The 13,273-nt window shown below is 56.3% G+C and overlaps 2 protein-coding genes and 1 long non-coding RNA gene across 3 annotated transcripts; all 3 read right to left on the bottom strand.

Annotated features, from left to right (window-relative positions):
• Nucleotides 1–896: 896 nt before the first annotated feature.
• LOC108642758 (class II histocompatibility antigen, B-L beta chain-like) lies at nt 897–3,509 on the bottom strand. Its single transcript, XM_029958273.1, has 5 exons — nt 3,380–3,509; nt 2,609–2,884; nt 1,638–1,919; nt 964–1,121; nt 897–905 (listed from the first exon to the last, which is right to left on the bottom strand). Exons 1-5 carry the CDS (start codon nt 3,462–3,464, stop codon nt 897–899), a joined length of 810 nt encoding a protein of 269 aa, XP_029814133.1. The 5' UTR covers nt 3,465–3,509.
• Nucleotides 3,510–8,196: 4,687 nt separating this feature from the next.
• Nucleotides 8,197–9,616, bottom strand: LOC108639309 (C-type lectin domain family 2 member D-like; the record flags this gene model as incomplete). Its single annotated transcript, XM_029958270.1, has 3 exons — nt 8,197–8,545; nt 8,846–8,946; nt 9,218–9,616. Coding segments are annotated over 3 exons (660 nt in total), but the record flags the coding sequence as incomplete, so codon positions are not given.
• Nucleotides 9,617–9,661: 45 nt separating this feature from the next.
• On the bottom strand, nt 9,662–12,219 carry LOC108644070. Its single transcript, XR_003915604.1, has 3 exons — nt 12,061–12,219; nt 9,995–10,152; nt 9,662–9,801 (listed from the first exon to the last, which is right to left on the bottom strand). It is a non-coding gene; the product is annotated as an uncharacterized LOC108644070 (long non-coding RNA).
• Nucleotides 12,220–13,273: the final 1,054 nt, after the last annotated feature.

Below are 13,273 nucleotides of genomic sequence, written 5' to 3'. Positions count from 1 at the left end.
CTGTGCACGTGAGAACTTGGGAAATCCCCTCACACACACACAGTGTGTTTTGGGGGTCTTTCTTAATTGAGTCTGGGGCCAAGCCTTCCTCATCCTCCTCCTCAAACTCTCCTTCAAGCGACCTTGGAGGACAACTGGCCAATCACAGAATGCCAATTACAACAGTTTATACAAGAAGCTCTCTTCAAGGACAACTTTCCCATTTATCAGGGCTTGTTTTCCCATAACTTGGCAGGGAAAGAGCAAAGCTTTCACAGGTGGCAGGGCCAAACACAGACCAGAAGTATCAGCATAAATTCACCCTGGTACAGGGGGTCAAACCTGTCCCGTGAAGTCCGAGCAGGTCCGGGCTGGGGGCAGAACAGGGCGCAGGAAACGAAGGCAAACGGGAACCAGCAAACAGCCAGATGAGCAGGCCGAGAACAAAAGGACCTCGGAGCCTCTCCAACACAGCCCTTGCCTGAGTTAAGGCCAAAGTGAAGGGCCTTGCCCTTTGCCCAGGAGAAAGCAAAAAACTCCACTCCCCCAGAGCCCTCTGAGGGCTCCCAACCTGCAATGTGGGCTGGGCCAGTTCCTTTGTGGGTGTGAGTCACCCAAGGCAAAGCCCCCTCCCCCATTCAACATCTTTCTTTTCCAGTGGGGCAGGGCAAAGAAAAATTCCTGCTTGGTTTTTTAGAAGAAGTAAAGCTGTGACAGGGATCCCCTCCCCCCTGCCCTCACTGCCCCCAGTAACAGGGACTGGGGAGAACTGGGAAGCTTTACTGGGAACACTGGGAACAGCCGGCTGGGGTCAGAATAAAAGCAGGGCTGGGGGGGACACACGACCCCCCAAACTCAGCGTGGGGATGGACTGGGGGGTCCCAGGGCCACGAGGAGGGGTTGCGGCCGCCAGCGGCTCAGGAGCTCTGTGGGGAGAGAAAAGGGGGTGAGAACAAAGGGGTTGGGGGGACAGGGGGGGCCCACAAGCTCTGGGAAAGGTGGGGACACGACCCCCATTTGGGGACCCCCCTTTACCTTCTCCCGCAGGTAGAAGCCGAGCCCCAGCGCCAGGAAGACCAAGCCCAAGACGAAGCCCCCGACCCCCACCAGGATCTTGCTGCGGACGGTGTCCGGTGGCATCTCTGGGGGGAGCCGGGGGGGTCAGCACCCCCAAAACCTCCCAGAGACAACCCAGGACCCCACAAACACCATCTTAGTCTCTCCCAGCCCACCGAGGACTCCCTGAAATCTCCTGCCAGTCCCTTCCCAGTTCCTCTGGGATCCCAAAAAGCCCCCCCATCCCCTTTAGGACCCTCCCAATCCCTCCCATCACCCCCAGGGCCCCCCTGAAACCCTTCCCAGTCCCTTCCCAGCCCCCTTAAGACTTCTCTGAACCCCTCCCAGTCAACCCAAGACCTCACAAGGTTCCTTCCAGCCTTTCCAGACCACTCCTGAAAACTCCCTCCCAGTTGCCCCCAAGACTCCCCAAGGCCCCTCTCAGCCCTCCCAGCACCCACAACCTCCTTCTCAGCCTCTCCATTGCCCCCCAAACCCTTCCCATTCCCCCCCAGACTTCCTCCCAGTCGCCCCCAGTCGCCCCCTTTCCCCCCCAGCCCCCCTGCCAGTGTGCCCCCGGTGCTGGGGGGGCCGGGCCGTACCCCAGTGCCGGCTGAGGGGGTGCTCCAGGCTGACGTGCTCCACCTGGCAGCTGTAGGTGACCCCGCGCCGGGGGGGGATTTCCAGCAGCACCAGCACCTGGTAGGTCCAGTCCCCGTTGGGGACCACGTCGGTGGCCACCACGTGCTCCGGCAGCTCCTGCCCATCCTGGAACCACCTCACCTGCACCGGCGCAGGGTAGAAATCCATCACGGAGCAGAGCAGGCGGCCGGGGCCGGGCTGGGAGCTCGACGGCACCAGCGAGATGGACACGCTGGGGGGCACTGGCAGGGACGGGGGAGACACTGGGCTCAGCTGGGGGGTACTGGGAGGGAAGGCAGAGGCCTTGGAGGGCACTGGGAGGGACTGGGATGGCAGTGGGAGGGACTGGGATGGCAGTGGGAGGGACTGGGAATAGAGTGGGGGAGAAGGGGCTGGGCTGGGGGGGCACTGAGGAGAGAGTTGGGAGATGTGGGAGTGAAGTGAGAACGACTGGGAATGGACTGAGAGGGTCTGGGAGTTGGGTGAGAGGGACTGGGAGTGACTGGTGTGGACTGGGAGTGACTGGTGTGGACTGGGAAGGAAGCGATGGGGACTGGGAGGCTGAGTCGTGGTGAGGGAAGTCTTTGGTTTGGGTCTGCCTGGCAACTGGAGCGTCATCAGAGGGACGCGCTGGGATTGGCTGAGGGGCGGGAGCTCGGTGGCCCCAGCGGGGTGGAGACGCGGGGGGGGCACTGGGAGAGACTGGGATGGACTGGGATGGACTCTGAATAACTGGAATGGACTGGGAGTGACTAGGGAGCATTGGAAGGACTGGGAGACACTGGGACGGACTGGGAGGAACTGGGAGTGGGGAAAAGGCAAGGGGATGGGCACAGGGAGGGCTGTGGGGTCTGGGGTGATTCCCAGTGAGGGTTTGAGGGGCTCCAGGGTCATTCCCGGGGGAGGGCCCAGGGGACCCGCTGTGCCCCACGCTCACCTCTCCTCTCCATAGCAGGTGGAGTGTACACCTCGTAGTTGTGCCGGCAGAACGTGTCCACCTCAGCCCGTTTACGCTCAATGATTTCTGGGTTGCTGTTGAAGTACCTGGCTTGGATCTCCCCAAACGGGGTGTCCCCCACATAGACCCCCACATCACTGTCGAAGTGCAGGAGCTGCTCCCGGTTGCAGATGTACCTGTCCACGAGCCTCACCCGCTCGGTGCCGTTGATGAAGTGACACTCGCTCGGAGACAACAACTGGAACACCCCTGTGTGTGCAGGACATGGGTCAGGGGGTGCCCCGTCCCCCCCCATCATCCCCCAGCCCCCCACAGCAGGGTGGGAGCTCAGGGAGCCACCCCGGACCCCCCTTTCCCACCCCTCTCTGCCCCAACGGATGCCCCAGCACCGGCTCTTGGCTGGGGGGGAACCCCCCCATCAGCCCCCCGGAGATGGACAGGGGGGTTGGGGACCCTCCCACTGCAGATTCGACCCCCCAGAGCCCCAGGGAACCGCTCCAGGGCTCAAGGGACACCCAGGGACCCCCAGGGCACCCCTCTGCCTGCTCTCCCACACCCTTTTGCCCCCCTCTCCCACCCCTGTCCCACCTGCCCCACAATCCCCAGACCCCCTGACCTTACTTTAGGGCTCCCACCCCCCTCCCACTCAGTCCGAGCCTTCCGACCCCCCTCGTCCTCACATTTTTGGGGCTCCCACCCCCTCTTTTCTTCTTTTCTTCCCCTCTTTCCCACCCCCCCGCTCACCCGACAGCTCCTCGCCCGCAGCCGGGGGGGCTCCCAGCACCACCAGCACCGCCAGCACGGCCCCAGCTCCCCGCACACGCTCCATGCCCAGCGCCGGACAGCTGCTGACAGCCCAAAACCAGCCGGGCGGCGCCGTTTGGGGGATTTGGGGCGCGCTGGGCTTGGCTGAGGGCGCAGTTGGGGCCCTTTTTTCGAGGCGTCTTCCCGGCGACTGATGAGTCATCAGCGCGGCGCGCTGGGATTGGGCGCGGGCGGCGTGGGCGCTTTGGGATTGGCTGAGGGCCGTTGGGGGCCCCCGCGGCAGCCCCGGGGCTGGGGGGTTCGGGGGGTCCGTGGGCTGCGGGGGAGGGGGGAGCTCAGGGCCCACCAAAAATGCCCAGCCAGGGCTCCCAAAGCTCAGGGAACCCCCAAAACCGCCCATCCCGGGCTCCCGGAGCTCCCACGGGTCCCCAAAATGAGTTGAGGGCGTTCTCTGATTGGCTGAGCTCGGGGAGGGCTCCGTTCCGGACGGGTCTGCCCGGCAGCTGATGACGCACCAACAGCGCTCGCTCCCATTGGCTGCTGCTGCTGACCCTGCCCGGGCCTTGGGGGGTCCAAGGTGGGTTCTGGGAGTTCCCGGATTCCTGGGGTTGGCGTTTGGGTTGGCCTGGATACGTGGGGATGAGGTTCTGGGTGGCCCCGAGTGCCCAATAATTTCCAGTTCCTGGGATTCTGGGGCTGTGACGTTTTCCAAATCCCACTCTGCCTGGGACTTTTAGGGTCTGGGAGTGTCCAGTCCCCTCTTTTCCAATATTTTTGGCTCTGGATGTGCCCAAGCAAACTTTCTCGGGGATTTTTAGGGTCTGGGCATGCCCCAACCCCCTATTCCCATGCGTTTCATGGTCTAGGAGTGTCCAAGCCCCTCTTGTCCAATATTTTGGGGTCAAGGTCAACTTCTGGGATCTAGGAGAACCCCCATGTTCCCAAGATTTCTGGGGTCTGAATGTCCCCAAAAGTCCTGTTCAAAGGATTTTGTGGGTCTGGAAGTGCCCAAACCCCCCCATTCCTGGGATTTTCAGAGCCCCCTCTCTGCCCCCCCAAAAACCGGGACTGCAGAGAACTGGGAAGCTTTACTGGGAACACTGGGAGGAGCCGGCTGGGGTGTGAACAAAAGCAGGACCGGGGGGGACACACGACCCCCCAAAGTGCAGGTGGGGCTGGACTGGGGGGTCCCGGCTGGGCCCGAGGCCACGGGGAGGGGCTGCGGCCGCCGGCGGCTCAGGAGCTCTGTGGGAAGAGAAAAGGGGGTGAGAGCGGGGTGGGGGGACAGGGGGGACACCGGGATACACCGAGACCTGGACTGGAGCCAGCGGGACCAGAACTGGGGCAACTGGGATCATACTGGGAGCAACTGGGAGCATGTTGGGGAAAACTGGGATATACTGGGAATGTTTGGGAGTGAGTGGAACCATAGGAGGGGCGAATGGGAGCAACTGGAACCACGCTGGGGGCAACTGGGATTGACTGGGACCATGCTGGGGGAAGACTGGCATCACACTTGGATTGACTGGATCTGTGCTGGAGGCAACTGGGAGCAACTTGGCCCATGCTGGGGACAACTGTGATTGTACTGGGATAATACTGGGATATTACTGGGATCAGACTGGGATCAGACAGGGATCATACTGGAAACAACTGGGTCTCTGCTCAGGGCAACTGGGAGCAACTGGGATCACAGTAGAAAAACTGGGAGCAACTAGGACCACACTGGGAGTGACTGGGAGTGGCTGTGAGCAACTGGGATTATGCTGGAAGATACTGGGAGCAACTGGGAGTGAGTGGGACCACATTGACTTCAACTGAGGTATACTGGGAGAGACTAGGAGTGACTGGGATCATACTGAGACTGACTGGGATCATAGTGGGAGTGACTGGGAGTGCCAGGGATCATCCTGGGAGCAACTGGAACCATAGTCAGTGACTGGGAGGAACTGGGACCCTGCTGGGGGCAAATGGCTTTATCCTGGGAGTGCCAGGGCATGTCTGGGTTCATCCTGGGTGTGAGTGCCACCATCTGGGGTGTCACTGGGAGCTACTGGGATGGTCCTGGGAGGGACTGGGAGGGAGTGGAACTCGAGTGGGGTGACTGGGAGCAACTGGGACCATGCAGGGGGTAACTTGGATCCTACTAGGAGAGACTGGTATCGTACTGGGAGTGACTGGAATAATAGTGGGATGATACTGGGCATGACTAAAAGTGACTGAGATGATAGTGGGGCTGACTGGGAGCATGTTGGAGGCAAGTGGGATCTACTGGGAGTGGCTGGGAGTGACAAGGATGATACTGGGAGTGACTGGAAGCACAGAAGGGGGAAATGGGAGCAACTGGAACCACACTGGGGGCAACTGGGATCATACTGGAAGCAACTGAGACCACCTTGGGGGTAACTGGGATCCAATTGGGAGTGACTTGGATCCTATTTGGAGTGACTGGGAGAGACTGGGATCCTAGTGGGAGTGACCAGGGCCATACTGGAACCATCCTGGGAGTGACTGTCAGTACCCAGGATCATACTGGGAATGAGTAAAACTACACAGGGTGGAACTGGGAGCCAGTGGGGCCATGCTGGAAGTATGGTGGAACTGGGAGTAACTGGGAGTGACAGGGTGCATACTGGAGGCAACTGGCATAGACTGGGAGTGACTGGGATTGTACTGATGGGAACTGGAAGCATTGTGGGGCAAGTGGAAGTCAACTGGGTATGACTGTGAGCATGCTGAGGGCAACTGGGATATACTGGGAGTGCCTACAGCCATCCTGGGAGTGACTGGGACCACACTGGGGGTGACTGGGAGTGGCTGTGAGCAACTGGAATCATGCTGGAAGCTACTGGAAATGACTGGGAGTGAGTGGGACCACACTGGGGGCAACTGAGATATAATGGGAAACACCAGAATTATACTGGGACTGACTGGGAGCAACTGGGAACTTGCAGGGGGGAACTTGGACCTACCAGGAGAGAATGGAATCAGACTGGGAGTGACTGGGATCATGCTGGGATCAGACTGGGAGTGACTAAAAGTGACTGAGATCATCCTGGGGGTGACTGGGCCCATGCTGGGGGTGACTGGGAGCCCCTGGGCCCATCCTGGGGGTGACTGGGAACCCCTGGGCCCGTGCTGGGAGCCCCTGGGCCCCCCTGGCTGGAACTGCTTTCCCTCCTGCGGGTTCTTGGCAAAGGCCCCAAAGCACAAACTCTGCTCCGAGCCCTCAGTGCGTTTCCTCCCTTTGGGCAGCAGCAGCTCCTGAGCCCTGAACAGGCTCCTGTCCCCTGCAAACACTTCCCCTGCCTTTGACCTGCGAGCTCTCAGGGACTCACACATTTACTGAATGTTTAAACTCGGCTTTTTCTCTTATTTTTCTTCTTTTCTTTTGTCTTTCTTTCCTCTTTATCCTTTCTAAACTTCCCCCTTGTAGCAGTACGTTCGGATACATGTCCGGAATAAAGACAAGTGCCAAAAAATACTCAAGCACACAAAATATCTTTTATTACAGTGAGAATAATAATACTAGTAATAAACTTAGCAAGAGGAATTAAAAACTAAAAAAGGATACAAAGTAACTATCTTATCGGGTGGCATTAAAACAAATACTACGAACAGCATTTAATACAGTATTAACTAGTGAAAAAGGGATACCAAAAAAGGATCTTAACACAATATTATAGATAACACGATATTGGTTAGTAAAAAGGGAAACTAAAGGAAAAAATAATACTATAAACATAAAAGGGGAATTAAAGGAACACTAAAAGGATATTAAAAAGTTTGTTCTCTCAGTTGCTTCCTATCAAAAACTGTGCTTACCCACACAGACAGGCCAGGGCTGTCAGGATCTGCAGCAGCTGGTCGGTACCCATGCTTAGCGGGCGTCCCCGCGGAGCAACACAGTCTTGGTGGTAGGATGAGTATCGCTCAACTCAGCAGCTCCGACACCCCATTTTTATCAGTTCCACATTACACTACGTAGGGCCAGTACGCAGTATAAGGTGATGCCTGAATGGCAGCCAAACACCGCCTGATCATTACCTCATGGCAACAGTCTGCGCATGCCCTACTTGTGGGGCAAGGGGCAAGCGACCCCTGCCCACATAATCTTCCTCCCATCATCATCTTTCTCACCCCTATGTATGACCTCTACCATTGTGTTTCAAGGGTAGATGTATCTATCTTGCAATATGTAGCAAAACCAAGGAAAAACTCAGCTCTGATAATAGGGAATATCAAGCTGACTTGCTGAAAAGCACAATGGACCTTACAATTAGCCTGTGCCATGAAGTTCCATTGTACCCCACTCTGGCTGGTCTCACATCCTAATATGATTCCGTTCTCACGCCTCTGTGCTCCATTGATCATCTAATTCAAAAGTACCCCCCTTACGGGAGGAGCGGCCAATGGGAGTGAGGGGGCGTGGTTTAATCGGCCAATCAGCACGCGCCGATGGTGAGAAGAGCGGGAGTGATGCGGAAGTTCCAGGAGAGTGAGAACGGACACTAAAAGGCTCCTTTCTGACCCCAAAACCGCCCCCAAACCGCGGCCACCGCAGAAAAAACTTGAAATAAGGCTGAAAACAGTGTGAAAAAAGGCTGATTTACCCCCCACCGAAATGGAGGGCCAAGAGAAGCACCGGCCTGAGCTATGGCTACATAAATGTCGTCCTCATATAAATATGGTTACATAAATGTTGTACTCATATAAATATGGTTACATAAATGTCGTACTCATATAAATATGGTTACATAAATGTTGTAGTCATATAAATATGCGTTTAAGGCAAATTGTATAAATACCAGTTGCATTTGTGCGAACCTTTTGAGCAAGTTTTCTGTGGTGCAAACCACACTTGTGCTGCTCAAAAGGTCCAAAGGATGGGGGATAGCACCAGTTCCATTTACCTGATTTTTTGTATTCACCCCGAAAATTTCAGTTGCAGTGCTGGGGTGAAGCTCTTTCATCTGGTCAGACATTTAGGCTGAAAGTCTTGGTTTGGGGTCTCCTATTTTCCCCTTCCAGAGTTCATAGTCGTCGGGGAGGCTGCAGATCCAGTTCTTCTCCGTGTGGCACAGGGACGAGCTGATCCACCAGTCATCGAGGTACCCGCAGGGCCCCACACCCCTCACCTCAAACCTGCAAATGCCAATGGGACCAGAGTGAGAAAGGGAAAAGGAAAAGAAGAAAACTCCCCCCAGAAATTAAGAAGAGCTTGGATTTCCTCTCTGGCAGAGAAGGGCTTTGGCTGGGGGGGTCTCCAATACTCTGATCAGGGTTGGGGGGCAGCGACCTCGGCCCATCCCAACCCCCCATGGAAAGCCAGGAGCTGCCTGGACACGGGGCAGGAGAAGGTGCCCATCCCAGGATGGGGCATCCCAGACTCCAGGAAATCCCTGGGGCCCACCCCGGGGCTCCAGCACGGACACAGGGACCCACCTGCCGTTCAAGGCCGTGCCATTGATCCACTCCCAGCCCTTATCCCTCATTCCCAGCCCGATCCAGTGGTTTGCTTCGCCTTTATAGCGCAGAAGGAAGGCCTGGAAGGCAAAGAAACGTTGGCTTTGGCCAGTCTTGTCTTCCCCACCTCCTCTTTCCCTCCTGTGCCCACCCCCAGCCAGGCCTGGGGCTTTTCCCAAGGGCTTGGCTCCCGGCTCCAGCACTGGCAGCACTTTGGGGCCAGCCTGGGGGGTTTGGGGCTGATTTATCCTCTTGTTTTCCCTGTGTTTCCCACCCCAGTGCTGCTGCAGAGGCTCAAGCCCAGTCCTCACCAGTTCATCCCAGTCCTCACCAGTTCATCCCAGTCCTCACCAGTTCAGCCCTTGTGCTTATGGTGGCCAGTGAAGCTCCCAGGGCCTCACACCTTTCCCGGCCTGTGGTCCAGTTGCCCTCAGGCTCAGAAAAATAATAACATTTTCCTTGGAAACCAGGCCAGTTGTCTGGGCACACGTGGGAGAATTCTGGCTCAGAGAAAGGGGGTCTCACACCGAGAACTGAAACACAGAAAGCTGAGTCAGACACGTGGGCAGCCCTGAAAAGCAGCAAAATGGGGTTGATTCCTTGGTTTATTCCAGCAGCTGGAAGAGGAAACTGGGGGATGATGCTCTTGGGAAAGGTGTGACCGAGTGAGGAGCAGGTGCCTGGAGCAAAGTGCAGGGAAAAAGGGGAGTCACTCACTTTGGGAGCCTCCCTTGATGCCAAGAAGGTCCTGGGATCCTCCCACCTCCCAGAGCGGAGGTGCCTGGCCCGGATCCTCCCCATGGGGGTGTCTGGGTGGGACTCACCAGTCAGTGTTACGAGCAGGCTCAAGCTGAGGATCCCCAGGAACACACTCAGAGCCAGGAGAACACGCACCTTGGGGGATGTTCTCCAGTCTGACTCGGTTCTGTAGGACCCTGAGGCAGGAAAGAGCAGGGTGAGGATGGCCTGGCTCCTCTCCCCTCTGCTTTGCCCTCCTGTGCTGGACCCTCAGTCCATCCCCAGCCCCACCCAGGCCCATCCAGGCTCCCCCACTGGTGCCCCCCAGAGCGAGATGCTCTTCCCACCCCTCGTCCTCCCTTGGAACGTTTGGGGTTTTCCCAGCATTACCACATTTGGACTGTTCCTTTGAATCACTGCAGATGTTCAGGGCTTCCTCTTGGCCTGAAGAATTTGGCTTTTGAGTTCCTTCCCCCATCCTTGCAGAGAAGCCTCAGGGCCCGGGGCTGACATTCCCTGGGCTCTGTGGGGTGGAAGCACTCGGCAGCCTGGGGTGGAAGGAGAGGAGAGGCTGAGGGGACCTGCAGGGAGCTGAGACCTCCTGGGCCACAGCCCAGCCAGCCACAACAGCCTCTGTGGGGCTGGCACTGGCTCTCAGCGTTGTCGTTGTGCCAAGGGGCACCATCTGGCAGGGCTGAACACACATCTGGGAGAGGAGGTGGTACAAAGGACAGAGAGAGGGGAGGGGAAAAGATAAGGAAGGGAAAGAGAAAGGAGGGACAAAGATCAAGGAGAAAAAAAAAAACAACAAATTAAGTAGAAAGGAAAGAAAAAGACAAGTTTAAAAGCACTTTAACTATTAAATAAATAAGTCATTGAGAGCTCACAGGTTTGCAGGGGACAGGAGCCTGTTCAGGGCTCAGGGGGGGAAAAGGCACCGAGGGCTTGGAGCAGAGTTTGCGCTTTGGGGGCCCTTTTGCAAAAACACACAGGGTGGAAAGCAGGTTGTAACAGCTCACAGCAGCTGTTCTGCTTGGGTTTTCTGTTTGTGGCTCCCCACGAGCTTCTTTTGCTCTGGTTCCCCCCCCTCCCCATGCCCACTGTTGCACAAGCACGACCTGGTTCCTTGCACCCCCAACCAACAGGGGCAGCAGCTTTTGGTCCTCTTGGGTCTTGTGTAAGTTATTACCAGCACCAAATGGACCAACAGAAGCTCATCAGGAATGTGTCCTGATAAAACAGCAATATTTCATTGCAAGGTGAGCTCTGAAAGCTGCAAAGGGGCAGGTTGGTTTGTGGGTAAATGGATGTGGAAAAAAAGCACAAAGCCGTTCCCTCAGAGGGGATTTGCAGGAGCAAACTCAAGGAGTGTTCAGATGCAGCGTTTCCAGAGCAGTGGGAGGGTTAAATTGGTAGGAGAAAGGAACAAAAACAGGATGAGCCAGAAGAGGGTGGTGCTTCCGCACCCTCAAGGTTTCCAAAGCTGAACAGGACAAAGCTCAGAAATTAAAGGAAGTCATATCTTGTGACTTGGCAGAAGTCCACGTGCACAGGTTCAGACCCCTCATTTCAAGCCACAATTTCAGTCCTACTTTAATTTCTGCCTCCCAGTGTCAACTGAACAAATTCAACAAATTCCCTTAAAAAGACCCCCAAAGGTTCACATTGTAAGACCCCCCCTGGGGCAGCCCGAGCTCCTGGCCAGGTTTAATCCCTCCCAAACCCAATTCTGAGCCAGAAACCAGTGGGCTGGTGAAGGTTTTAACATTTGCAAAACTGAAGTGTCAATTTGAAGCTAAAAGAGACCCAGTGCAGTTACTGATTCACCCAGTCCCACTGTCATTTTTGCTCCTTTATGATGACTGTACAACTTCAACAAATTCCCTTAAAAGGACCCACGAAGGTTCACATTGTAAGACCCCCCCTGGTGCAGCCCGAGCTCCTGCCCAGGTTCAATCCTTCCCAAGCCCACTGTGGTTTCCAGCTGGTTCGCTCCAGCTCCCCCCAAAATCACTGTTCATTCCACTCAACTGAAACAAATTAAAGTCCTTTTTATATTATTATTTGCCTCTTTTCACCACGACTTTCTCATTTCTCTTCCCAAGAAGCAACCCCCGTCAGCAACAAGTGGCTGAAAAAAACCAACAAAACCACTGCAGAAGCTCTTAGAAGGCAGCAAAAATGACAAACCAGCCCAACCCCGCAGCAGACACTCAAACCAGCCCCATGGCAGCAAAAGCCTCACCAAACCCAGCTGTAAAACTGTGACTTTTGGCGTTTATTCCCCCCTTCCCCTTCAACGTGCCACGTTTAATTAATCAGGTGGTCATTGCAGCCCCCCCAGAGACAAGACCATGATGTGGGGGCTCAGCCCTGTCCCAGCCGTGGCTCACTGTGGGCAGGGAGCACCCACCACCCCGAGTTTGGCAGCCCAGGAGCTGCTCTGGAGTACTCACCTCGCAGGGCAGCTCTCAGTGACTGTGAGATTTCGTGGTAGGGTCGGTTTAGTCACAAACTAGCAAACAAACTCTCCAACTGACGCAATTTCAATTGTTCTTTGCTCTTCTCCAGCAGCTTCTCAATGTGGTTTAATTGACATCAGGACACGTTGCTTCCCATTGGCTGCCGGGGCCCTTCGACGCTTCCCATTGGCTACCGGGGGCTCTCCGACGCTTCCCATTGGCTGTTTTTCGATCCCCCCGCCGTGGCTGTGCCGTGTGGGTGTGAAATGGGACGTGTGTGACTCACTGGCCCTTTCGCCGCCGCCGAGTTTTATCTTTCGTCGCCGTTTTGCTGTTTATTGCCTTCCCCGCCGTCTCACGTGCCCCGTCCAGCGCCGGCAGCCCCGTCCCTTCCCCTGCTCCCTCCGCCGCGTTCCATCCCGGCTCTCGGAGCCTTGGAGCTCCCGGGGCTGACGGAGGGCTGAGCCCCCTCCCAGTGCTCCCAGTGTGCCCAGTCACCCTCCAGCACCCCGGGGAGGGCTTCGGGGAAGTGCTGCTGGGGGGTCCCACCTCACTTCTGTTTGGTTTGTTCTTCCCAAACTGGGCAAAATCGACTTTTGGAGTTTTCTGCCAGAACTCTGTCCCCTCCTCCACTCGGGTGAAGGGATTTGGGGCCGTTTTCCCGTTTTAGGGGCAAATAAAACCTATGGGTCAAGCCCCAGCAGGACGCAGCAGCCCTGCAGCCTGCGGAGCCCGTGCTGGCCTGTGCCTGGCAGAGAAAAAAAGGAGATCAGGGACTAATTAACCAGTGATTAATTAGCCTAATAAAATTGCTCCTCATTAGGGGGCAAGAGAAGTGGGGCTTCCTGCTGAGCCAATGTTACCCTACAGACACGGCTGGGAAAACCAGGCATGAGCTCTGTGAATCCGCGTCTATTTTTGGACAGAACTGGTGCTTTATTGAGCAATTCTCTCATTTTGCGCTCCTTTTGATGGTATTTTATCGATTCTCATCTCTTAGAGATCACGATCAACACCTTGATCTCTTATTTTCACCATTTTAGGGGGATGTGAGGAGTGATTTCTCTCTCCCAGCTCCTTGTCCTCCTTGTCCCTTCCCATGGGTTTCCTTCCTCTGGACACAGACCCCCGACCCCCCACCCCTCGGGGCCGTCAGGACGAGTCCCCCCAGCAGTTGTGGGGCTTTGGTTTGGGTACAGGAAGCTCC

This window comes from Manacus vitellinus, unplaced genomic scaffold, assembly GCF_001715985.3.
Source record: "Manacus vitellinus isolate BGI_N305 unplaced genomic scaffold, ASM171598v3 ctg7180002432842_pilon, whole genome shotgun sequence".
In the NCBI taxonomy this organism is placed as follows: Eukaryota; Metazoa; Chordata; class Aves; order Passeriformes; family Pipridae; genus Manacus; species Manacus vitellinus.
The sequence above is the reverse complement of the archived record's forward strand: the minus strand, read 5'-3'. Positions and strand labels throughout refer to the sequence as shown.